A 26,966-nucleotide genomic window follows, 5' to 3' on the forward strand; every position below is an offset into this window, starting at 1 on the left:
TCATAAAGTTTGTTTTTCCATTTTTTTGCCTCTTGTACAGTAATGCAGATGTTTGGCAAACTCCTGTTGTTGCTGGCGAATCCACTCCTCCTTCACGGGCTTGTGTTTCAGGAAGCCATCCCATGTCACATCAGTCAAACCCGCCACTTTTGCGATCTTTGCTTTCACTCTGAGGCAAAGATAAAGATCATTGCTTTCTTTCTGTGGCAAAAACAAAGATAATTTTTGGCATCATACCTGATGACCCAAACATTTCACCTTCTGTTGATAACTAAAACAAATAAGTTTCACTAGCTGCTTTACCTTCAATTTTATTTTGCCCTTATTTCCTAGGAGGTTTGAAGTATGGCAAACGCTATCGTTTATTTTTACGTTTACGTAAACTTGACAGTAGGTTTAAGTTTGTTCCTCTTGTTGGCAACTCTTCATGTCGCTATCTTGGCTTTCTCTCTGCTTGGTCTTCTGACTGGATCTCTGAGCAAGACTTTATCCCAAGTCTTCCTCAGTCTGCCTAGTCTCTCCATATCAACAGCTGAAGTCCTCCTCTGCCAGTCACCCTCATAGCTCCTCTAACACATTCAAACCACTTCTATCTACAGCTTTGCAACAGTTCTCGGATATAGCTTTTTTTTCTTAAACTAATAATAGACTACACAGTAAATTTAGGTTATACCTCCATGCACATAATTTCACTTTTCAGATTTCTTGACCTCGCATTACAGAAAACCGCCCTTTCAGAATATATATACTGCTTAAGTAGTAAAAACATGCATTATATATATTTTTTTGTTTTAAACTTTAAAAGAACTGTAAACGTAGACAATGTTGATTATGGAATATGAGTAGTTTGTCCTGACTTTTATAATCATCATCGGTCTCCCAGTATTTCAGTACAAACATTTCTGACTTCTCTTAAGCTGCCTCTCAGGTTACTGGCATATAAAAATATCGTTTTTGAAGCATTTAAAGAATATATGAAAAATTCTGGAAATCTGTATCCCATATTACGATAAATACATAAATATTACCTATCTCCTTATCGATAGATAGGCTCATAGATACAGAGATAAACAGAGAAAGCTGCAAATTAACCTGAACAGAAATAAAGGCAGATTCAGTAAACAGAAAGTATTATTTGTGTTGGAGAGAGAGAGAGAGAGAGAGAGAGAGAGAGAGAGAGAGAGAAATTCTTTGAAGACTGTTCTACCAACAATTAGGGTTCCTAACCTGTTAGCAAAGTCAATGGCGGACTCTGATGGACGCCTGGTCATGGGTGGAAGGTACCATACGTTACAGACAATGGCCCAAGACGTCATCATGTGTACCCAGGGGTGAACTAACTTTTCGTGAGCGCAGAATGCATTGCCAAACCGCGCGTCATATCGTATGGCGATTGGATGGATGACGGATCCAAGCTGACGAAAAATACGTACATGTTAATTCAACATCAGTGTAATAATAAAACAACTATAAATGATGCAAGTAATGAAACCTCCTGAGTGAGTCTAAAACCAATTTCAAAGAAAGAGAGAGAGAGAGAGAGAGAGAGAGAGAGCAGACTGATTAGTCCTCACTAGGAGTTATTCACTTATTACTATTGATGAACATTAGGCGAGGAGATGAAAGAGATAAATATCACGACACAAACAGACCGGCAGAGAGAGAGAAACGTATAGCAACCATACCTCAAAAGCGGCCTTCCTGAACTGCATCACGCAGGTATTGTTAACTGTGACACTCTCTGGATATATCAGGATGGGGGGTAGATCCTGATTGTCTGCATGATTTTTCAGTCTGTCAGGATAAGAGGACTGTCTTTTGGTGACAATAATAGAGTTAACCCATTGAATCCATTATCTTCCATTGGCTATTATTACATCATGGTTAAGATTATTTCAGTCGGTTGAGATGATAGTTTTCAAAGTGCAGGAGTCAGATACAGCTCTAACTAACCCTTCCAGTAAGAGAATCCTCTGCTAAGTTAAGTAAAACTTCCTGCAGCAGCATGGATTAAAGATTACATCCAGAAGCTTATGGGAATGTCCAGTTGATTAGAAATCAGTTTAGGTGCTGATCAGAGCAAAACACATAAATAAAAAAGGTAACCTATTTGTCGACGTTTTCGAAGTAAAGTAGGACAAGACGTCACCATAGTGGAAAACTTTGCCCTTACAAACTGCTGGTGTTGTTTTGTTCGTTTTAACAACGAGACGATTGTAGTCAGTATAGGAAATAAATCTAGTATGGATTTAAGAAGTTTATGAATATTCCATCTGACCACTTCTGGTCGAAAATTCATTCCTAATATAAACTCGTCAGGAAATGGCAAGACTCGAACAGGAATTACGTCATGACACTAAAGAGTTTATGGAAATTCAGGTTGAGCGCATCAACAAAAGTGTTGACCTCTACAGTCCAGTTGACCTCTACAGTCCAGGGATACCCAAACTGAGCACAACCGGCTGAAACGTAAAAATAAAATGAAAATCTCTCTCTCTCTCTCTCTCTCTCTCTCTCTCTCTCTCTCTCTCTCTCTCTCTCTCTCTCTCTCTCTCTCTCGCATTAACAGTATATAGAATGAAATACCCATAATGATAACGCCATGCTATTGTTTTTGCTTTGTGATCCAGGTTTTACAGCTGCCACATCAGCGTTAAGACCCTGTATAGTGTCATTCCTCAAGAGGGGAATGGAGGTATTTAAACCATATAGGCTGGTAATTTACTGCTAAATGTACTGGCTACAATAGCCAAGCCCTGGGACACTCCACACCAGAAGGGATTGATTGGATAACTTGTTACTGTCTCTACGTATAATCCTCTTGAGGAGCCAAGGATATGCTGCTGAATACAGGGTTGATGGAGACTACAGTAATGTTCTACATCCTTTATCCAATCATGAAAAATGTTAAATATCAGTTTATCATCCCAAAGCTATTTCCCCACCAGTATCGTGGATGAGTACAAGAACTACCAACTGAGTTCACCGTGACACTATCCACACATCCATACACTTAACACGCAAACTCTAGGAGTCTACCTTTCAGACAAAACCACAAGTGTGATTTTTTTAGATGTGCATCACGAACAGCTAAGCGATACAATCATTTTGTCGACTAAATAATACGTTCAATCTGCCACTGCATTATTGCCAAATCAAGAGCGTCCAAGGGCTCGGCTATATACAGTACTGCAGATGTTAAGGCACCGACGACAAATTGCTCAGACCTTAAAAATACACAAAATATAAAACGAAGTTATAACCACGATTAATAAAACAATTAAAAAGAATAATATTCCTTACTTCATAGCAACCGCTGATCTGTCTCTTGATTCTGAAGGTGCAAACCAGATATGTAAAGAAGCTTGGCTCAGTGCTTTCCTAAGAATGCCCAGAAATCTATCATTTTTCTGCTCAACCTGAAAAACGATAATAAAATTGAACTTTAATTCGAAAAGTTTTGCGTTTGGGGTCCATACATCCTGATGACGATGATGAATTCTTTACCAGTTTAATTGATATCCGATGAGGGGATAAGGCATCATCATCATCATCATTCCAAACAAACTCCTCCCTTCTAAACCTATATATATATATATATATATATATATATATATATATATATATATATATATATATATATATATATATATATATATATATAGGTAGAGATAGATAGATAGATAGATAGATATAGAGATACCCATCCATCCATCTATCATCCAATCCTACATTGCCCCATGAAGAGCGAAGGAGCCCGGGGCTAGGCATGTTGATCCTGACATTTAAGATGAGAGTGACCAGCCTCACTCATCCCTGAGTGGCATTACGTGAGCAATAAACCCGACCATCCCTTGGATATAAACCAGCACAGGCTCAATCCGATTGGACCGTCGTAATATGAACAAATATGTTTATATATGTATATAAATCTATGTATATATATATATATATATATATATATATATATATATATATATATATATATATATATATATATATATATATATATATATATGCAATACTTTTATTTATTTTTTGTATTTATATTAGCATTATTATTTTATTTTTTTGTTTTTTAGACCTTACATTATTTATTAGGAAAAACAGATGCCTAATTAACCTAAAGACCATAACACTAATCATCTAACAGACAAATCGTTAACCTTTACTAAATCCTAAAAAGACAAATAGCTAAACCTACAGTAATGATAAAAATACCTCAATCAAGAGAACACCATCGACTACAGTTACGTTATGCATTTCTACATTACATACCTGCATTCATCACCTGGAGACTGTCAGTGGATGCAGAAAATAATATAGGGGACATTAGAATACGAAAGAGTCCCTGAGTAGTCAGGAACCATTCTATATACAACAGCTGTCGACCCTAAATAAGATAACTTATTTAAAATGATCGAATTCATTCACATATGTACAGAAAGTGTGGTACCTCGCCCAACAGAATTTCCCATATCAAATGGCCAGAAATGAGTCATAATTCGGGAACCGGTGACCCGATTGGACTGGAAATTGGTTAATTCTTCAAGTTGGAGTCTTTTAACGATACCTTGCTCTAACAAAATGTGAGCCACGTTGCGCCGTTTTTGCTGTAATACGGTAACAAATATACAGGAATCGGATAATTATAATATAGATTATGAATGAGAGTCCACTGTACAATATGTACTAAGATATCAAAGCCATATCTTCATTCCTTTCACTGTTTCTAATAATCGTAAATTCGGTGAGATGGCTGATCCCTACTAAAAATAATGGTTGGACAATTGTATATAGTGAAAGGCGGAAGTAACCAGGTGAATTCACCTGGCACTCAAATGTTTCTCCCATTTTTTTTTTTCGTTTTCTTTGGTACAGGGACAACCTCTCCAAGAATCATGAGGAGGGAGGGGAGGAAGCATGCTGCACAAAGGTCGATGTGCAGTTTCTTCTTGTGGGTTCAGAGAAAACATGGAAACTGCCGACATAATCCTGTGTGAAATGTATGCTGATTTCGTTGAAATCCATGTGCTCACGTCCCCTAATAATGATTGTTATTATTATTATTACTATTATTATTATTATTAATATTATTATTATTATTATTATTATTATTATTATTATTATTATTTATTATTATTATTATTATTATTATTACCCGGTATTATTTATTATTATTATTATTATTATTGTTATTATTATTATTATTATTATTATTATTATTGTTATTATTATTATTATTATTATTATTATTATTATTATTATTATTATATTGTGGTAGGTGGGGGCTCCCATCATCCACCCACTTAGTGTAGTGGTACCCTGTTTTTTTATGATAGCTCTACATCGAGTGGCAAGCCAAATTATTTCCTGTAAACCAGGAAATCATTTACAACGCTGGGTGGTAACCTTATACCCAACAACACGTGTTCCCTACGTGACATCAAGTGGGTTGGCAGAGGATTACTGCCCCTCCCCGGAAACAACTAAAAATACGAACAAGAAGCCTCGAACCAGGACTAACTAATGATGCCGACTAAGGACCGTACAAAGGTCATGATACGGATGGCGACCTGCAATGTAAGGGGTGCAAATGATGAGCTGAAAGAGAGAGAGATTGTCCAGGTGCTTGAGGGTGTGAAAGTGGATGTATGTGGAATAACTGAAACTAAATGGTGAGGAGAAAGTGTGAGAGAATGGGAGTATGGATGGGGAATATGTGCAGGAGTAGGTGAGAATGAGAGGGCAAAAGAAGGAGTGTGTATTGTTGTGAGTAACAGATGGAAGGAGAATATAAGAGAGTATGAATCAGTAGGTTCAAGGATTGTGTGGGTAAAACTGAAAGTTGGACTACAAATGTGGGTGATTGTGTGCATGTATGTGCCAACGCAAGATCGTGCAAGCAGAATGAGAGAAGAGTTCTGGACAAATGTGGAAGTGTGCATGGAAAAGTTTGAACGAAATGAGAGAGTGTTTTTGATTGGTGATAAGAATCGTAAAGTAGGGAATGTGAAGGTGGATGGAGTAGTTGGTGAGTGGGGTGTGCCTGCTGAGATAGATGAGAATGACGGGGCTTTGGTGGACATTTGTGCGGGGAATGGATTGGTGACAGCCAATACTCTCTTCACGCACAAAATGATCCACAGGTATACTTGGCGAGTGATGAGAAGGGTGGGTGGTGAACTGAATGAAAGGAAGGCAATGATTGATTATGGGTGTGTGGATGAAAGGATGCGAAGATGTGTAATGGATGCAAGAGCATACAGAGGTTGGGGGAGTGGACTGTCTGACCACCACTTGGTGGTGGTCAGAATCAAGGTCCAAGCAAAATGGAGAAATAGAAGAAGGGAAGGACAGGAGGAAGGAATAGATATGAGGAGAGTGGAAAGGTTACAAGAGGATGAGAAAAAGGCAGAATATATGAGAGAACTGAAGGAACCATTGGGTAAATATGACCTGGGGCAGATGGGGGAGGTGGAAGGCGTGTGCAAGATATTCACAGAGGAAATATGTGCAGCATGTGAGGTGGTGTGTGGGATAAAGAGAAGACGAAAGGGGGTGCAGGGAACAGCATGGTGCAATGAAGAGGTGAGACAGGCTGTGGCACAAAAGAAGAAAGCATATAATGAATGGATGAGAAATATGGGCGTGGAAGAAGTTGAGAGATGGAAGAGAGAGTTATATGTAGAAAGGAAGAGAGAGGTGAAAAGATAAGTAAGAGAAAGACGAGAGTGGATGAAGAATCTGGCAGGAAATTGAGTGTAAAGTGGAGGGAATGTAAGAAAATGTTCTGAAGAGAGGTAAAGAGAGTCAAACAGGGTGGAAATGAAGATAGTTGGGGAGTGAAAGATAAAAATGGTAGATTACTAGTTGAGAAGGGAGAAAAAGTGAGCAGATGGAGAGAACACTTTAAGGAATTGTTGAACATAAAGAATGAAAGTAATGCGAGTATAAGTGGCTGGGGAATGGCTGGGAGAAGGAGAGAGGTGAGAAGACAGGAAGGAATCAGTAGGATGGAAGTTGTGGAAGCAATGAAGAAAGGCAAAATGGGGAAAGCCCCAGGAATTGATGGAGTGTGTGGTGAAATGCTGAAGCATGGGGGAGAGATAGTAGTAGAATGGATGTGGAAGATGTGCAGATTGGCCTGGGAGGAAGGTAAAGTCTCGGATGATTTTAAGTCAGGTATATATATTCCCTTGTACAAAGGGAAAGGGGAAAGAGAAATGTGTGGTAATAATATGGGCATTTGTCTTCTTAGTGTAATAGGAAAAGTATACGGTAGGATACTTATTGACAGAGTTAGGGAAATAACAGGAATTAGTTGGAGAAGAACCGGGAGGCTTTAGGAAAGGAAGAGGTTATGTAGATCAGATATTCATTCTTAGATCTTTAGCGGAAAAGTGTCTTGAGAAGGGAAAGAGGTTGTATGTGGCCTTCATGGATATGGGGAAAGCATATGAGAGAGTGGATAGACAAGGATTGTGGAAAGTATTAAGAATATTTGGAGTAGATGGGAAGTTGTTGAATGCTGTGAAGAGTATGTATGAGGGTGCTAAGGCTGCAATGCGTGTGGATAGTGAACTGAGTGAGTTTTTCTATATGAAGGTTGGGTTGAGACAGGGATGTGTCATGTTTCCATGACTGTTCAATCAATATATGGATGGGGTTATAAAAGAGATACAAGGTAAGGCAGTGGATGTTGGAGTGGTCCTGGTGAGAAAGGGTAGTGTTTGGAAGCTCCCTGTGCTGTTGTTTGCAGATGATACTGTGTTTTTAACTGAAGACGAAGGGGAACTACAAGGCTTTGTGGATGAGTTTGGAAGAGTGTGTAAGAAACGGAATTTAAAGGTGAATGTAGGGAAGAGTAAAGTTATGGTCTTTGAGAGAGGTGAAGTCAGTGCATGTACAGTGAGGTTGAATGATGAGGAAATGGAAAATGTGAGTACGTTTAAGTACCTGGATAGTGTGATGAGTACGGATGGAAGTTTGGAGGATGAAGTGCTTGAAAGGGTATAGCAAGGAAGAAAGGTTGCTGGTTCCATGAAGGCAGTGATAAGGAACAGGGAAGTGAGCTTGGAGGTGAAAAAGTTATTACATGGCAGTATTGTGATACCAACTCTGACGTATGGAAGTGAAACTTGGAAGTTGTTGGAGGGACACAAGTCGAGAGTGAGAGCAGTGGAAATTAGTTATTTGAGAGGAGCCTGTGGAGTCACATGGAGAGACAGACTGACAAATGAGGATGTGAAGGAGCGTTGTGGTGTGGATGTGGATGTGATAGGAAGCTTTAGGAGGAACACACTGAGGTGGTTTGGCCATGTGGAGAGGATGGAGAGTGAGAGACTGACGAGGAGAGTGTATGTGAGTGAGGTGAAGGGGGAGAGAGGGAGGAGAAGGCCAAGGATGAAATGGAGGGATGGAGTGGAAAGGTATATGAGAGAAGGGGGTGTGAAGTGGGAGCAGGGCAGTGAAATGGAGAGGGTCAGGGTGACGTTGAGGCGATTTGTTTGTGGCCACCCCGTATAAGGGATAAAGGCGTCTGACGATATATAGATTATTTTAGGGGTGCTGACTCCTCCAAGAATCAATGAGGGGTTATGCTCTACAAATATCATATGGCTGTGAGTCCATTGTACATGAACCAAGATAGTAATGAAGTATGTGCTTTCCTTTCAGTGTTTCTGACTCCTGTAATAGTCAGGGCTGGAAAACTGTATATAGTGGAAAACCTACCCAGTAACCAACCGAACTTACATGGAAAGTTTCATTGCAATATTTTTCCCATTTCTGATTGGTTTTATTTTGGGGCGGGGGCTGATGGTGAATAATTTTATGTAATGGAGGACCATATCAAAAAACCAGTCGAACTGACTTCAAATTATTCATTGAAATTCATATGCTCACTTTCCCTTATATCTGATCATTTTTATTTTTGGGAGGGGAGCTGTTCCCCCAAAATTAATGGTGGAGATCACAATTCGTAAATATCGCATTATGGATTAGAGTCCATCGCACAACATATCCTGCATTATAAAAGCCATATCTGCCCTTACTTCGTTATTTTTGAGAATTTTTTATTTGGTTGGGGTCACTGTATCCCTAAAAACCATGGTTGCTAAAATGTAATTAAGGAATGATCATTCCAAAATCCCAACAATGTCAACTGGGAAGTTTAATTCAAATTTAACAAATAGCCTATGTGGAATTAAAGCACACACACACACACACACACACACACACACACACACACACACACACACACACACACACACACACACACACACACACACACACACACACACACACACACACACACACACACACACACACACACACACACACACACACACACACAGCCTGAGTATAGTGCTATGGTTTAAGGAGCACTGCCGAAATTGATACCATCTTGATGCAAAGAAATTATTTTAAAAGTCATTTTTTTTTTTTCATGCAGAGATGAAGGAACCAAGAGCCGGGAGCCTGCAAATTGTTCCCTCAAGAAAAAAATAAATAAAATAAAACAAGATCCAGAGAGCCAAATTCAAGAACGGTTCATTTCGAGATGACTGGGCACACTGCGTTTGTAAGACTGGAGATCATAGGCAGGAGGAAATACAGACAGAGGAAGAGAGTTCCTGAGTTGACCTGTTCCATTCATGAAGGACTCTTGCGTTAGAGAGTTGGACAGAATAAGGATGAGAGTTTGTTGCTAGAGAGGTACTACACACCCGCCATAGTGGGGGAGGGATGCAAGCAGATAGTTCAGAGTAACAGTGACCGTTGAAGTAGCGACAGAAAAGAGATAAAGATGTAGCAGTGTGGAAAAGAGACACAGGTTGAAGACAGCCAGTGAGAGCAGGAGAGTTAGTGAGACGAAAAGCCTTTGATTCGTCCTACCTGAGAAGAGCTGTACGGTAGGTGGGCAGCCTCCCCACACATGTGAGTTGTCCTCTACACAGGGGGGAATAAAACCCGTATATAAAGTCAATAACTGTGCAGAGGTAAAGAAATCACAGAGTCCACCTAGACCACCCAATCTCTTGGAAGAAGATTTTACAAGAGAGGTAATATGTTCTTTCCAAGATAAATCCCGAGAGAATGAAAGCACAAGTATGTTGTAAAATAATGCAGGATTAAGCTGGATAGTTAAAAACTAGAGGGTAATCCTGTGGAAGATTTTGTTGTGCTGATAATGTAAGAAATGAGTTTTTGATGCATTAAGCACAAGATTATTTTTGTCTCAATCTGAGATATGAGCCAAGTCAGACATTAGGTGTGCCATAGCCACACCCCTTGTTTGTTGAAGTAACTGCTGAGATGGACGCTGTAGGAAGCGAATGGAGAGGTGAAGGGTGGAGTTATCAGCGTATAAGTGGATGAGTTAGATGTACAGCTTAGGTCATTGATGAATAAAAGGAAGATAGTTGGTGATATGACAGAGCCCAGAGGAACACCATTACTGATAGCTCTAGAAGAACAGTGGCCGTCTACAACAGCAGCTATAGAACGACCCGAAAGAAAGCTAGAGATGAAAGCAAGATAGAAGGATAGAAACCATGGGAGGACAGTTTGGAAATAAAAGATGTATGCCAGACTCGATCAAAAGCCTTTGAAATGTCAAGTGCAATGACAGCTTTCGCTGAATTACCGAAATCGGATGACTAGGAATCTGAAAGGTAGGTGTGAAGATCGCCAGTGGAGCGTCCCTAGCGGAAACCATACTGGTGTTTAGGAAGAAGTTTGTGACAGGAAAGATGCTTTAACATTTTTTGTTAAGAACAGACTCAAAAACTCTTCAACACAGGATCATCTCGAGTCAGGCGATGATGTACCATTGCCCAAGTTACATGTACCACTTAAATAATTCACAATGGTAAACAAAGCCTTATATAGGGTAAATCCAGGACAAATCATAGAAGACATATTAGGCAATTAGTTATTCCTACTACAATGACACCACACATTTTGAGGATAATACACGATAGTCCACATGCAGGGCATCCTGGCAAGGACAGGACAATCAGACAGGCCCGGATGTCATATTATTGGCCAACGTTACTCAAAGACATATATAATCACCTAGACAAATGTGAGTCATGTGCAAGATACAAAGGTTACACGTTATCACCTGCACCTATAGGAATTATCCTGTACCTAACCAACCATGGACATTGTCACGACTGATTTACATAAGTCATCCTTAACTACTGTACCAGTCACAATCGGCATCTTTTTGTTGCTACTGATCATTTCTCACGATATGTCATCTTGGTTCCAATTAAGGATAAGACAGCTGAAACAGTGGCAAGGGCAATCATAGATAACGTCATATTTTGGATCACTACACTGAAGGTATTATACTATTCAGTGTCATTAAGAGAAAACCCTATAAGGTAATGATTAAGTCAATATCAAGTGACGAAGAAAAACAAATTCATATTAATCACTTAAAAAAGGTCTCAAGAAATTTAGCTTGCGATTATAAAACACCGGACACGACCAAAAAGCCTAGTACACACGGTGAAAATAAGCCGGAAGCAATTAACACATATCGGAATAATCTGCGGTCGCATTCCAAACAAACATACTGTAGGTGCAGCCAATACAGCTGTCACCATAACAAGGCATTTACATGACTTAGGAATCGATTTAAACTCCTTTCATAGGTAATAAGATTAAGCAGGTCGAGATAACTGTAGTTTTTACCATCACTATCATCACCGTTAGCATAGCTAACAGTGGATTAATATAGTTGTTCTTTCGGTAGGTAAAGATGAGGCGTATTATTCCATGGATCATGTTCCTGTTGATATGAAGAGGATCAGTCACTTACACCCTTAACGTGTAATCTGACAAGGGTGCCTGATCGCCCCAACAGCCTCAAGGGCAATTGTACAGGACATAATGAGTACCAAAATTAGTTTGGACGTACTGGAAGACCTACCAGTAATGTTACAGAAACTATCAGGTCCACTTAGAACTCTGGAAGCCGTATTAACACTCCCTTCCTCACATGATCATCCCACACAGGAAGTGGCTGAATTAATTAACTGACTGGAAGCTAGAACAGACTAAGCATATAATGCTCACCATGATCCAGGACATCCCATCATGTGGAAGTAACACTTTGAGCAGGAAACAACATCACAAATACACGTAACAGACGTGGTTTGTTCGACCTAGGTGGAGCAATATAGGCAACATTTTAGGATTGGCTACAGAAAATGATCTGGAGGAAATAAATAACATTTAACAAAACTGCAAAAAAATTCTCTCATAGGAACATAAGTTGGGTGATACCCAGAACACCTTAATGCTGACGATTATAAAGAACCTAATGAAGGCTGAAAAGTCAACTCTAGGAATTTTGAGAATGTAAAGACACTAGATGGAAACAATACACTATTCCAACATCTCTCAGCGATCATGGAAAAAACTGACATATTATTACTACAGTTAGTCAATACTAGAGCTCATTATCAGTCTTCCATAAAAGGAATTGCTAATGCTGGTAACTGAAGGAACCATTAATTTACTACCCATTTGCAATCTCCGCCAAATAATTAGTCATGGCATACATTAACATGGAATGAAACCTTTATTTGAGGAAAGAAATCTGATGTTACATCATCCATATTTGGAAGCAACGCTCACAACATCAATAGTAGTTCATGTACTGTTCATAAGATTATTTTTCATAGTCTACCAAATATACCATTTTCTATCTATTGCCAGACGCCTCAATCCCGTTTGGGGTGGCCACAAACAAATCGCCTCCAAGTCGCCCTGTCCCCCGCCATTTCACTGCCCTGCTCCCAACTCACACACCCCTCTCTCATATACCTCTCCACCCCATCCCTCCATCTCATCCTCGGCCTCCCCCTCCCTCTTCCCCCCTCCACCTCACTCACACTCTCTTCGTCAGTCTTTCACCCTCCATCCTCTTCACATGGCCAAACCACCTCAGTGTGTTCCTCATAACGCTTCCTATCACATCCACATCCACACCACAACGCTCCTTTATATCCTCATTCGTCAGCCTGTCTCTCCATGTGACTCCACAGGCTCCTCTTAAATAACTCATTTCCACTGCTCTCATTCTTGACTTGTGTCCTTCCAACAACGTTTTCCTTCTAATAAAGATGACTCATTAGTCGCCATCAACATAAAAACAGAAGTCATCATGGTCTCCAAAAAACAAGACGCTGTCACTTTCACTGGTGAAACAACAACTGAACACAAATGTTGCACATCATTGCATGCATTTCACTTTTGTCTTGCGTACGTCTTCGCGTTTCAGCCAGCCGGGATAGTCCCTTGTGAAATGGATACCATAAAAATTCACGACATCCCTCATCATTGCAACTTCACATTTGCTCCAGATAAACTCATCAACGCACTGGACATTCACAGTTTTTCTGTTTCACTCGAAATACATCAGTTTTTGTGACTTGGCCAGACACACCTCCAGCTCATACATCAGCATGTGGTTTATACATCTCACCAGATTACTGTGCAGTTCTGACACCTACACTATTCACTTTGCCCACAAAAACCATTATGCCATTCTCACCCTCACACACAAGTACTTAAAGCCATTGCCCAGGATGAACTTAAATTAAGTGCACACATTTAGTTCACTCAAGTATGAAACCATGCAGGTAATAAATCAGACAATACAGCCTTGGGAATAATACAGTAGAACTATGTTGACTCCATATTATATATACTGTACAGCCCATCTCCAGTCATCTTTGTAATTTTCTTCATATTTGCTATATTAATTTTGGCCTTGCACAGAATGCAAGCCAGGATTGCTAGCCTTGAATCAGTGTTTTAGAAATGCTCTGTACAAGTAAGACAAACTTAGTAAGTATTGTAAATATTGTATAGATTCAGTGTATTTTATATAAAATAACACAATGGGTAACACATATATGTATAGCAAGTCATTCTCATATATAATGTATAACTGACCACAGTAGACTTGCCATTGTAATATTTTAATATTGCTATTAAATTTACACACACACACACACACACACACACACACACACACACACATCTCTCTCTCTCTCTCTCTCTCTCTCTCTCTCTCTCTCTCTCTCTCTCTCTATATATATATATATATATATATATATATATATATATATAATATATATCTTGTTACGGAACAGAGACTAAAATCACTACTGTCCCGCAAAGTTCCAGGTTCAAAACAAAAGTTAGGTAAAATTACAAGTTAAAGTTTAATGCTCAAACTAACAACTAAACATTCAGGACTCATAAGAATAATGTAATGGCAAAAAACAGGTTAAATATATGGTTAACTGCAATAGCCTCTATTAACACGAAATTAGCAAGTGTAAATTTATCTAAGTCAGCCGTGATAAAATGAGAAAACCGGATAATGCTCAGTTAATGCAATATATATTATTACAGATACAAAATATTATTACTACTGGCTGACAGTAAAACTTCACATTAATCACATAAACCTCACCAGGCCTACGAATTAACACCTTATGCTATACAGTACAAGAAAAAATGTAATAACACTTATACTCAAATTACACAGCAGCTAGATGGTTGGAGACTTCCTGAGCACTCACAAAAATAATAACAACTGTACAGGGGAGGACAGAGATGTGAACAAAATGAGGAGTAGATCTAAGTGGCAATTAATGCAGAGACTGAGCTCATTATATAGGGGCCGGCAGAGCTTGATACAACTTGTAAGAAGGACGCGCAAATGAAGCCATAGGGGACAAAGAGTTGACACTCCTGTTCTGAACAAGAAAGAACGACTAACTCTACTATAAGGGAGGAGAAGAGGGGAGTGAGGTAGAACACGCTCTTGATCAAACATGCAGCATACTGTACGTTAGAATTATACAAAGGATGATGAAATCATAGGCTATGTAACAATCTATATATATATATATATATATATATATAGAGAGAGAGAGAGAGAGAGAGATAGATATATCATCATCATCATCATCATCATCATCCGCACCTCCTTTCCCACCCAAGGGCAGGGTGAGGAGTAGCAATGTCCAGACAGCCCAGAATTGCCCAGTCCAATGGGCCACGCTTCCATTCACTCATCTTTCAAGCCCCCGGAATCCTGGCTCTATCGGATACTCCAAAAACATTCACCACATTCTGTAGCTTCACATAATCGTATCCGACAGAGTCAATCCAGACGCCGCCACGTTAAAAAGAGGTGACAAAAATCCCTGATCATGTACTTCTCCTCACAAAATTCATCCAGCCAACTCGATCTTCTGTCAGTTCCCTAGCCTCACCGACTTCCAAACCTCTCTTCCTCACACATTCATCCACCATATCTCTCCACCTTCTCCTTTGCCAACCTCGCCTCCTCCCTCCTTTGAATTCGCTCAGATATACCTTCTTCACCACTCTACTGTTATCCATTCTCTCCACATAACCATACCATATCAGTACACTCTCCTCAATTCTGGTGTCCACCGACTTCCTCTCTCCGCATCTTTCACGAATCACATTATTTCGTATCCTATCCACCCTCTGTACTCCACATATATTCCTCAGCAGTCCCATCTCCACTGCTCTTACTCTTGACTTTTCATATTCATGTAACACCATAGTCTCACATCCATATGTTAAAGTTGGCACTAACATTCCTTCATGTAAGCCTCGTGCAGCTGCAACACTCAAGCCTCTGTTTCTTATCAAGGCCTTCGTTGCACCAGCTACTTTTCTGCCTTGCGTCACTCTACTTTCAACTTCTTTTGCACTTTTTCCTCTCTTTTCTATCACTGTACCCAGGTATTTGAATTCTCTCACCAATTATAGTCTCTCTCCATTCACTGTTACATTGCACTGGGAGTCACCTTCTCTCTCAATAACCATCACTTTACTCTTTTCTGCATTTGCTGTCATGGAACGACGCTTACAGACAGCAGCAAAACTCTGCACTAGCCTACCAAGTTCTTGTCTGGTACTTGCAAGCAGTACTGCATCATCAGCATGTAACAAATTTTAGATATTCCATCCATCACCATGCATTACCAATGCCATCCCTCTCTCCATTAATCGTGTTTTCACTTCCTTCATCACCCCATCCACATATACATTGAACAACCATGGGGACATCACACAACCTTGTTGCACGCCCACACTGATCGTGAACCATTCACTTAGATGCCCATTAACCCTGACACATGCTTCACTACCATCATAACTCTTGACGACACTTAGTAGCTTACCCTCTACACCGTACATGCGCAAAACTTTCCACAATCCTCCTCTGTCCACTTTGTCATATGCTTTTTCCAGATCCATGAATGCCATAAACATCTTATGGTCCTTCTCTCAAGCCTTCTTTACTATCTGTCTCACTGCAAATATTTGGTCCACACATCCTCTTCCACTCCTAAAGCCACCCTGTTCATCACTCACTAGGACTTTCGATATCTCTCTTCCTTTCTCAGTAATAATTCTTCCATATACCTTCCCTACCACACTCAGCAAGCTTGTGCCAAGAAAATTCTTGCACTCACTTCGCTCACATTTATTTTTGTACAGGGGTACAATCACAGCCTTTTTCCACTCTGCAGGCACAGTTTCACTCATCCATGCCTTCTTACATATCTCCAACAAGCACTTCATTCCGCTATCACCACTACATTTAAGCATCACTGCATAAACCTCATCAACCCCAGCTGCTTTCTCATTTTTCAGCCGCTTCATAGCACTCTTCACCTGTGCGCGTGTCACTTCTGGTACTGCATTCCTTCTTTGCACACCCCCAAAACCAATCATGTTTACAGCTGCTCTGCTCTCTCTATTCCCATTCATCAGGCTTTCAAAATATTCATTCCATCTGGTCCTTACTTCATCTCCATGGGTTAATAATCTACCACCTGCATCCTTCACACCATCCCATTTCTTTCCGATTTCACTTTACATTTCCTCACCTCTTTCCAGAATCTCACTCTATTTTCAGAGTAGTTCGCATTCATTTTACTTCCTAGATCCTCATTTACCTCCTTTTTTCTCCTCATTAGTCTCTTTATGTGCTTCTTGCCCTCAACGTAATCAGTTCTTATTTCAACCGAACCCGTATTCTGTAACCACTTTAGCCACTTCTTCCTCTTTACCTCCTCATCCCACCATGCCGTACCTTTCTTCTTTGTTGTTACTCTTGCCACACCACACACCACTTTAGCATTCCTAACTAAGCAATCCCTATATGCATACCACAGTCTGTCCAGATCCATTTCATTCCAATTCAGTAATTCTAACTCGTCCTCTACTTTGGTCCTGTATTCATCTGCCATTTCTTTGATCCTCAGCTTCTCAACTTTCAGTCTTTCTCCCTGACTGCTCCTCTCTCTCCTGATCCACCTCACTCCTCTCAGCTTGATCTTGCATACCACAATCAGATGATATGACAGACCTCCACATCGTCCTCTCACAGCCCTCGTATCAGCAACCATTCCCATCATCGACCTCTCTACAAGCACGTAATCAATCAGGCTTCTTTCAACATGATCCCTGTTCCCTCTATCCCATGTATATTTATGTGTATCACTGTGTTTGGAATATGAATTAAAAATGCACAACCTCCTGTCCTGACACATATCCTTTAGTCTCTTCCCATTATCATTTTCTCCTGGTACTCCATAACAACCCATTATGTCATCCTCAGGACCAGTGCCTACTCTTCCGTTCATATCCCCCATCACAATCGCTTTAAAGCTCCTGGGCATTTCTCCCATTACTTCACTCAGCTCATCCCAAAACCTGTCTTTCTCTCTCTCACTCCTGTCCTCACACGGTGCATACGCTACAATCACTGCCACTTTCACCTTCTCAAACTTGAACTTGACATACATACACCTCGAGCTGACACATTTGTAGTCTCTCATTCCACTCTGCCACACCTCATTCATCAACAAAGCAACTCCTTCCTTGCATCTTCCTCGCCCATTCATTCCCGATCTTACACATTTCACACACCCCCACTCCTCCACTTTGCACCCTTTCATCTTCGTTTCACACAATGCCATCACGGCGTATCTCGCACTCTTAAACACATTCACCACTTCCACCCTCTTGCTGTCCTCATTCACACCTCACACATTCCACATGGCCACGCAAGTCTGCCCATTTGGTTGGGGCCCTGGGCAAGTATTGGGCCCTCCGAGGCTCTCTGAAACGACTGCCATGATTAAGTGATTTTGGAATGGGGAATCTGGGGGACACTTAACCCTGCCAGAAACCCCGGTTATATGGTTACCACCTAGCGTTGTAAATATACATATATATATATTATACATGTACAATTTTATTGTTACATTTATATTACCACAGTGACTACAGTTATGATCACTGTTACAATATTATCACAATTATGTTACTGTTACAGTATTATGTATTTCACGTAATTAGCTTACAAGTTGATTGTAATGTGTATATAATATGCATCAACATGTTATGACAGTATTTACTGTCGTTGGTACGACAGCTTTGCGTGACCGAGCTATATGTTGGCATTATATAGGCTCATATCACAATGTGCAGGATGTAGTGTCTGCTGGAAACGTGCACAGCTTCTCAATAGGAATGTCAATCCACATAATGTATATCCACAGTCTTGTTGTCCCAGACCATCAAGAATGTCTTAACATATGACGTATCTCAAACAATCTCTTTGTAGTCCAGATGACCAAGAATTTCATGATGTATTCAAACATGTGGGGTAACCAGCTCTAGTCGGTTAGTCCACGTGAACAGAAATTTACCAGACACTACATCACACACACACATCCTCTCCAAGCTGTATATAATATCAGAGAGATCCCCTTCAGGTCAGAAGGGGTTAGAGAAGACCCGAGAAGATAACCGAGAGTGGAAGGCAGGAGATAGGGTCAGCTAGGAGGCTTTGCCGTCATGTTACGCTACACTGTAAATCACAGTTCGATACAACTGTGTACAATAAACTCCGTAACCTAGGAGTGCTCTGTAACTCACCTTGCTTATGATATACAAAGGGGAAGTGTGTGTGTGTGTGTGTGTGTGTGTGTGTGTGTGTGTGTGTGTGTGTGTGTGAGAGAGAGAGAGAGAGAGAGAGAGAGAGACCTATTCACTCTAGCCAACGATACACCATTTTATTAAGCAACGATGATCTACAATCAACCTCCCTATCTCTCTACATGTACCTACAGCTACACTTATCGAGACACAGCAACTTTATTACAGAGCCGCTCACAAAGCGAGAGCTGATGCAATGTGTGTGTGTGTGTGTGTGTGTGTGTGTGTGTGTGTGTGTGTGTGTGTGTGTGTGTGTGTGTATGTGTGTGTGTGTGTGTGAGGTTATCTGCCTTTAACCCAAATTGGTGAAAGATTGGAGGAACAGTTAATAAGGAAACCTGTTGCCTTTTAGATCAATAAATCAAAGGTCAAGGTCACATGACAAGTACTGCCCAACCAAAATCAGCTCAAGCAGTTTTCATCCAGTTTAGACCAAATTTTGAAAGGAATTCAGGGAAAGTCAAGAATGAAGTGACAATTTTCAAAATACAGTAGTCAACTGTCAAGGTCACAGGGGAAGGTTAAAAATTGGCCGGTGAATGTGACAGTTAATAAAAGATCCCAAATATTTTTACCCACCACCTGACAAAGCCAGAGGAGGGTATTGTTATCACTGGTGTCTGTCTGTAGAGCTGTGTGGCTAGACGTAGAGATTGTCGTTTCCGGAGCAAAGTTCAGAAAGTATTATTTATAGAGTCCTGAAATTTCACATAGTTATGTGTCTAATAATGAACTGGTGCCTTTTGATAGAATGCCGTGTCTTAATTTTTCTTTTTTTATTAAAAAAAATATACAGTATATGTTTTTCACAGAGACTTTAATGTGACCTGAGCAAGTAATCTCGAGCCACAAATAAAAAAGTATTCAATATAGATTCGTGAACTTTCACATAGCTATGTGTCCTATAGTGAACTGGTGCTTTTTCATTGGTAGAATGATGTGTCTTAGGTAGGTTTTTTTAATGAAAAGGTAGAATAAATAGTTTAAAGATTTCAGTGCGACCTGCTGTCTCTGTGTTATACAGAGGGAGCAGGAAAGTAAAGGGGTGGGGGAGCCGTTATGCTGTTGGTTAGGTGTGCAGGAAGGTGGGGGATATGTGCTTGGTATGATGGAGTATTGCAACAGAGTAGTGTTAATAATGGTGATGGTGGTGGTGGTGGTGGTGGTGGTGATGATGATGATGGTGGTGGTGGTGGTAGTGATGATGGTAGTGGTGATAGTGGTGATGATGATGATGATGATGGTGGTGGTAATGATAATGGTGATGGTGGTGGTGATCATGGTGGTGGTGGTGGTGGTGATGGTGGTGGTATTGATAATGGTGGTGGTGGTTATGGTGATGAATGATGATGGTAGTGGTAGTGATGATGGTGGTTGTTTTTTACCTCCTGTAACACTTTCCTATTCCACATCACTGAGTTCATTAAGTTTTAATGTCTTTGTGTTATACGGGGAGGGGGGGAGGGTGAAGGCCGTTATGCACTTGGTTAGGTGTGCAGGGAGGAGGAGGGTATGTGCTTGGTCAGACGGAGAGTTGCAACAGTGTGGCGTTGCCTTTGTTTTATTACAACCAAACTTGAGAAAATAGTTGAGTGTGGGCCACAGAGTAAATTCACTGATTTGACAACAACAGGCCAAAGGTGAAGGTCAAATGTTAAGGTCAATTTAAAACAGTTTTTATCCAGTTGACACTAAATTTTTTTAGAGGATGTTGGATGAGCCAAGGATAAAAGGATAATATTTTCAAAACAATAAGTCAAAGATTAAGGTCAGGAAGGGTCAATGGACAATGTCGAATTGCAAGTTCAACTCAAAGAGTAAGTGATCACATTTCAACCAGACTTAGTGGAAGTGTTATGGGTCAGGCAAGATCACGGGGATTCAATATTAACAATCAAAGGTCAAAATCACCAAGCAAAGTCAAAGGTAGACTTGTGCAAGAGTGTATGAAGAAAATAATTAAGTTTTGATCTGATCAGGATACAAAGTAGTCTGAGTTTGGCCTATTGTTTTCTAAAATAGTTGGTCAGATACCAACGTCACATGGCGACTTCAGTTTAAGCAGTTATTATCCGATGTAAATTGAACACTGTGGTTTTTAGGCAAAGGATTAATTAAGAAATTAGAGTTTGAAATTAATCAGGCAAAGGTCAAGGTCTCTAGGCAAAGTAAACTCAAACAGTTCTGATCTACTTTGAACCAAAGTTGGGAAAATGATTGACGGTTAGGCAAGAATGAAGCTACCCCTTTTGAGGGTAATTGGTTGAGGGTAGTCACAGGTCTAAATCAAATATTTGGCCCTTAGCCCCGTTGACGGGCAAGGGTGTTCCATTATCTGAGTGCCCCTTTTTGTTGTTTATTTGTTTTGCCCATTGATACATGATTATTAAAAAATAACCATCACAAAAGTTATGAGTGAGAGAAGAGTCCTGGACAAATGTGGAAGCGTGCATGGAAAAGTTTGAAAGGAATGTGAGTATTTTTGATTGGAGATACGAATGAAAAAGTAGGGAATGCGGGGGTGGATGGAGTAGTTGGTGAGTGGGGTGTGCCTGCAGAGATGGATGAGAATGTCAGTGCTTTAGTGGACGTTTGTGCCAAGAGGGGGTTGGTGATAGCCAATACCCTCTTCAGATATAAAATGATTCATAAGTATACGTGGCGAGTGATGAGAAGGGTGGGTGGTGAATTAAATGAACTCTGGCAATGATTGATTATGTGTGTGTGGATGAAAGGATGAGAAAGTGTGTATTGGATGCAAGAGCATACAGAGGTTGGGGGAGTGGACTTTCTGACCACCACTTGGTGGTGGTGAGAATCAAGATCCAAGTGAAATGGAGAAATAAAAGAAGGGAGGCACAGGAGGAAGTAGCTCATAGAAGGAGGGTGGAAAGAATACAAGAGGATAGAAAAAAGGCAGAATATAGGAAAGAAGTGGAGGAGGGATTGGGTAAATATGGATTGGAACAGATAAGGGACGTGGAAGGTGTGTGCAAGATATTAACAGAAGAAATCTGTGCAGCATGTGAGGTGGTGTGTGGGGTGAAGAGAAGACGAAATGGGGTGCAGGGAAGACCATGGTGGAATGATGAGGCAAGACAGGCTGTGGCACAAAAGAAAGCGTATAGTGAGTGGATGAGAAACAGGGGCGTGGAAGAAGTTGAAAGATGGAAGAGAATTATATGAAGAGAGGAAGAGAGAGGTGAAAAGATTAGTAAGAGAGTAAGAAGAGAGTGGATGAGCAATTTGGAAGGAATTTGGATGTAAAGTGGAAGGAATATAAGAAAATGTTCTGGAAAGAGGTAAAGAAAGTTAGACAGGGTGGCAGAGAAGTTAGTCGGGGAGTGAAAGATAAAAATGGTAGATACTAGTGGAGAAGGGAGAAAAAGTGAGCAGATGGAGGGAACACTTTAAGAAATTGTTGAACATAGAGAATGAAAGTAATGCGAGTATAAGTGGCTGGGAAATGGCTGGGAGACGGTATGTGAGAAGAGAGGAAGAGATCAGTAGGATGGAAGTTGTGGAAGCAATGAAGAAAGTCAAAATGGGGAAAGCCCCAGGAGATGGAGTGTGTGGTGAAATGCTGAAGCATGGGGAAAGGTAGCAGTAGAATGGATGTGGAAAATGTGCAGATTGGCCTGGGATGAAGGTAGAGTCTGAGGATTAGAAGTCAGGTATAATTATTCCCCTGCACAAAGGAAAGGGGGGGGGAAGAAGTGTGTGGTAATCATATGGGAATTTGTCTTCTTAGTGTAATAGGAAAAGTATATGGTAGGATAATTATTGACAGAGTTAGAGAAATAACAGAGAATTACTTGGAGATGAACAGGGAGGTTTTAGGAAGGGAAGAGGTTGTGTAGATCAGATATTCATTCTTTGGTGTTTAGTGGAAAAGTTTCTAGAGAGGGGAAAGAAGCTGTATGCAGCATTCTTGGATTTGGAGTTAGCATATGACAGGGTGGATAGACAAGGATTGTGTAAAGTATTAAGAATATATGGAGTAGATGGGAAATTCTTGAATGCTGTGAAGAATATGTATGAGGGTGCGAAGGCTGCAGTGCGTGTGGATGGTGAACTGAGTGAATTTTTCTGTTTGAAGGTTGGATTGAAACAGGGATGTGTCATGTCTCGATGGTTGTTCAATCCGTATATGGATGAAGTTATAAAAGACATACAAGATAGGGCAGAGGATGTTGGTGCAGCACTAATGAGAGAGGGCAGTGTTTGGAAACTCCCTGTACTGTTGTTTGCAGATGATACTGTGTTCTTAAATGAAGAAGAAGGGGAGCTGCAAGGCTTGGTGGATGAGTTTGGGAGAGCGTGTGAGAAACGGAATCTCAAGGTAAATGTAGCGAAGAGTAAAGTCATGGTATTCGAGAGAAGTGAAGTCGGTGAAGGTATTGTGAGGGTTGGATGAGGAGGAAATGAATATGTGAGTGGTTTAAGTACTTGGGCAGTGTGATGAGTAAGGATGCAAGTTTAGAGGGTGAAGTGCTTGAAAGGGTATAACAAGGAAGAAAGGTTGCTGGTTCCTTGAAAGCAGTGATAAGAAACAGGGAAGTGAGCATGGAAGTGAAAAAGTTACTACACAATAGTATTGTGAAGCCAAATCTAACATATGGAAGTGAAGCTTGGATCTTGTTGGAGGGACACAAGAGTGAGAGCAGTGCAAATGAGTTATTTGAGAGGAGCCTGTGGAGTCACAAAGAGAGGTAGACTGACAAATGAGGAAGAGAAGGAGCGTTGTGGTGTGGATGTGGATGTGATAGGAGGCGTTAGGAGAAACACACTGATGTGGTTTGGCCATGTGGAGAGGATGGAGAGTGAGATACTGACGAGGAGAGTGTATGTGAGTGAGGTGGCAGGGGGAGAGAGGGAGTGGAAGGACAAGGATGAGATGGAGGGATGGAGTGGAGAGATATATGAGAGAGGGGGGTGTAAGCTGGGAGCAGGGCAGTGAAATGGCGGGGAACAGGGGGACATGGAGGCGATATGTTTGTGGCCACACCTTACAGGATTAAGGCATTTGGCAACAGATAGATAGAAAAAGTTATGCCAAATTAATCTCTTCACTACTAAATGTTGATATGCTATATACCTGTATATCGTGACAAAGTATAATATTTTCTGTATTCGTTAATGATATTCACAGGAAATATATTACAGCTCCTTGAATGCAGACAGATTACGAAAATACAAACACTTACACATTCATAGATAAATTTAAGGTTAACACCGCATCAAGTTGCTACATTACCAAATAAATTTTTCTTTACCAAATTTGCCAGAATCGTGCAATTAATGATGCCAGATGAAAACCCAAACAAAAGCCCGCTGATGTTTGGTGTGCACCAGATTTAGACTGTCGATTAGCGTCTAACACGAACACTACTAACAATGCCGACTAGTGTTTTGAGTACCTCAGAAACATAGCGTTGCTATTATTTCGCTACTCTTACTAAAATGTGATGCACTACAGCTACCCATAACTGAAAAAAATAAATGGTTTCCCTCCGTAGCGTCACTACCTGTACTGCTGCTACTCCCAACAATGATTAGTAATGAGGGAAGAAAAAAAAGTCATCTTTAACCTGATTGATCTCTTTCTAAAGCATATGTCCATTCATGGAATAACCATCTTACGATGTCAAATAAAACTGTGGTATCTAGCGGGATGTGTGACTACTGATTTCAGTACAGCGGCTTTATTATGCCTCCGTCCACCTATGGTGGAGGAGACATTAAGTGATTGGTCTGTCCGTCCGTGCGTCTGTGGGTGCGTGCGTCTGTAACACTCATGTGGCTGAGATATCTCCTGAACCCACTGACCGATTTCCACCAAACTTTTGTCAGTGATGTAAGATAGGGAATTGATCAACTGGTTAGGTCAGCTAGGTCATGGGGTCAAAGTTCAAGGTCATACTGGGTCGACTAAAATTATTATTTTAGGCGCATTATCTCCTGAACCCCTCAATAGATTTCTACCAAACTTTTGTCAGAGATACAGTAAGAAGGGTTGATGAACAGATTAGGTCAATAAGGTCAAAGGATCAAAGGTCAAGGTCATATTGGGTCTCCTTAGTTTATTGTGTTCATTCACAACTCTCTTGTGGGCACGATATCTCCTGAATCTATCAACGACTTTCTGCCAAGCTTTTGTGGGTGGTACAAAATAAAATGAACTGATTAGGTCAGCAAGGTCACGGGATTAAATGTCAAGGTCAAATGGGATCGAATTAGGTTATCAATACCCTTTGGCAGATTTCAAACAAACTTTTACCAGTGATAAAGTATGAAGTGCTGATGAATTGATTAGGTCAGGTAGGTCATGTAGGTTCATGGAGTTGTATGGCGAGTCCGTTCTCAAGGCTAGGTGGAGGCATACCGAGAGACGCATTGTGTCGACAACCTGGGGCTCAAGTTCTCAATTTTATTTTCTTCTTCTTCTTATACAAGGCAACTATAATCAGGTTCAGGGAGGTTTCTCATGCTGTAGGGGTTAAAGGTGATCTTCATTAGCCTGTTCACCACAAAATAATCTTGGAAACTGACAATTATGAGGGAGATGAATACATTATAAGTGACATCCTTTAGGTAAATATGATCAGCCTGCATCTCATTTTACAGAGCATAGTTATCAACATTACAGTGGTCAGGCACATTCTCTAACATTTTTTTTTTTTCACCAGGATTAATCTTCTACTTACCAAGTCATAACAGTTGTGTGTGCACAATACTAAGGAGTCTATTGTTGATGTGTGGTTAGCAACAGCAATACCATTCTTAGGAGCATTTTCCTCGTAGTGGAATGTAGCCACGAGAGAAAACGACCCAGCTATGATGCTGCAGCAGAAGACAAGAAGCTTTCTGTTCATCCAGCGCTTGAAAGGTCCACTGGGAAAGAGCGATACGAAAAACATACACACCCATAACAGTCCAATGCCCAGTGCTAACATGGTAGCTCGCAGCGGGAAAAGGAGGATGTAACGCACTAGAATCCCAGCCACCCAACACACAGTCAGTCGGAATGAAATAAACTCATAACCACAATCATTGGTCCGTGAAAGGAAGTTCCATATGAAAAGTTTCTCCGGCTCAAAATATTTAATCACGTTATCCTCCACAATGGCCGCCATGCCAGCTGTGATGTAGCCCAAAACATTATCCAAGTGGAAGCCTTTGTTGTCCTTACTTATACCCGGGGCATGTGGGTGCTCCAACGACATTACTAGTTTTTCAACATCCTCCGTTGAACTATCGAGCTCAGGGTTCGACTGGGGTCGGTGGCGTTTAACACTATCCTGTCCGAACGTAAATAATTGTTGGAGGAATCTGATGTAGCGTCGATGTAAACCAATACGGTCAGGGGCTGCAGCATGAAGAAACATTAAGATAAAGGCGGAGAAGTATAGCAAAGCCAAGATATTCCATATCGTTTCCATTATTTATTTTATTCACTGGTATAGCTAAGGAAACATCTAGGCTTTGTTTAAAGTGGTTTCGTAAGTCGGTTGCTAGTAATGTAGTACCCGTTCATTGCTTTGAATAAAATTAGTCATAATTTTATTTCATTTAGATATTATTTTGTCGCTGATGAACAGACACCCATTTTTTTGTTAGGGTAATGCGTGATTCACTATGAAGTTGCTATGTAGTCGGAAGTGCCTTTTTTTTTTTTTTTTTTTGTGGTCTACTTGTAATCACTTAGTTTTGATTCAAATGTATATCCAGTTAAAATATATTTAACACAGAGCAGCAGTTTGCCTCCAGACACCATTATTTGATTACTAGTGTGCATGGTGCATTTTTCATATTAGTTACATAGGATAACTGTCAGTGGAACATAAGTTTATAATTTCTACATAGCACAGTTCTGCAGA

General features: G+C 40.5%; 1 protein-coding gene across 1 annotated transcript; it reads right to left on the reverse strand.

Annotated features, from left to right (window-relative positions):
* Positions 1-26,528, reverse strand: LOC145412458 (glycerol-3-phosphate acyltransferase 3-like). The gene is made up of 5 exons (XM_080282346.1): positions 25,794-26,528; positions 3,304-3,419; positions 1,686-1,794; positions 1,228-1,415; positions 1-169 (listed from the first exon to the last, which is right to left on the reverse strand). The coding sequence occupies exons 1-5, from the start codon at positions 26,526-26,528 to the stop codon at positions 1-3; spliced, it is 1,317 nt and encodes a 438-aa protein (XP_080138472.1).
* Between the last annotated feature and the right edge of the window lie 438 nt (positions 26,529-26,966).

Source organism: Coenobita brevimanus, chromosome 12, assembly GCF_032717465.1.
Source record: "Coenobita brevimanus isolate Jiangsu-jjx chromosome 12, ASM3271746v2, whole genome shotgun sequence".
In the NCBI taxonomy this organism is placed as follows: domain Eukaryota; kingdom Metazoa; phylum Arthropoda; class Malacostraca; order Decapoda; family Coenobitidae; genus Coenobita; species Coenobita brevimanus.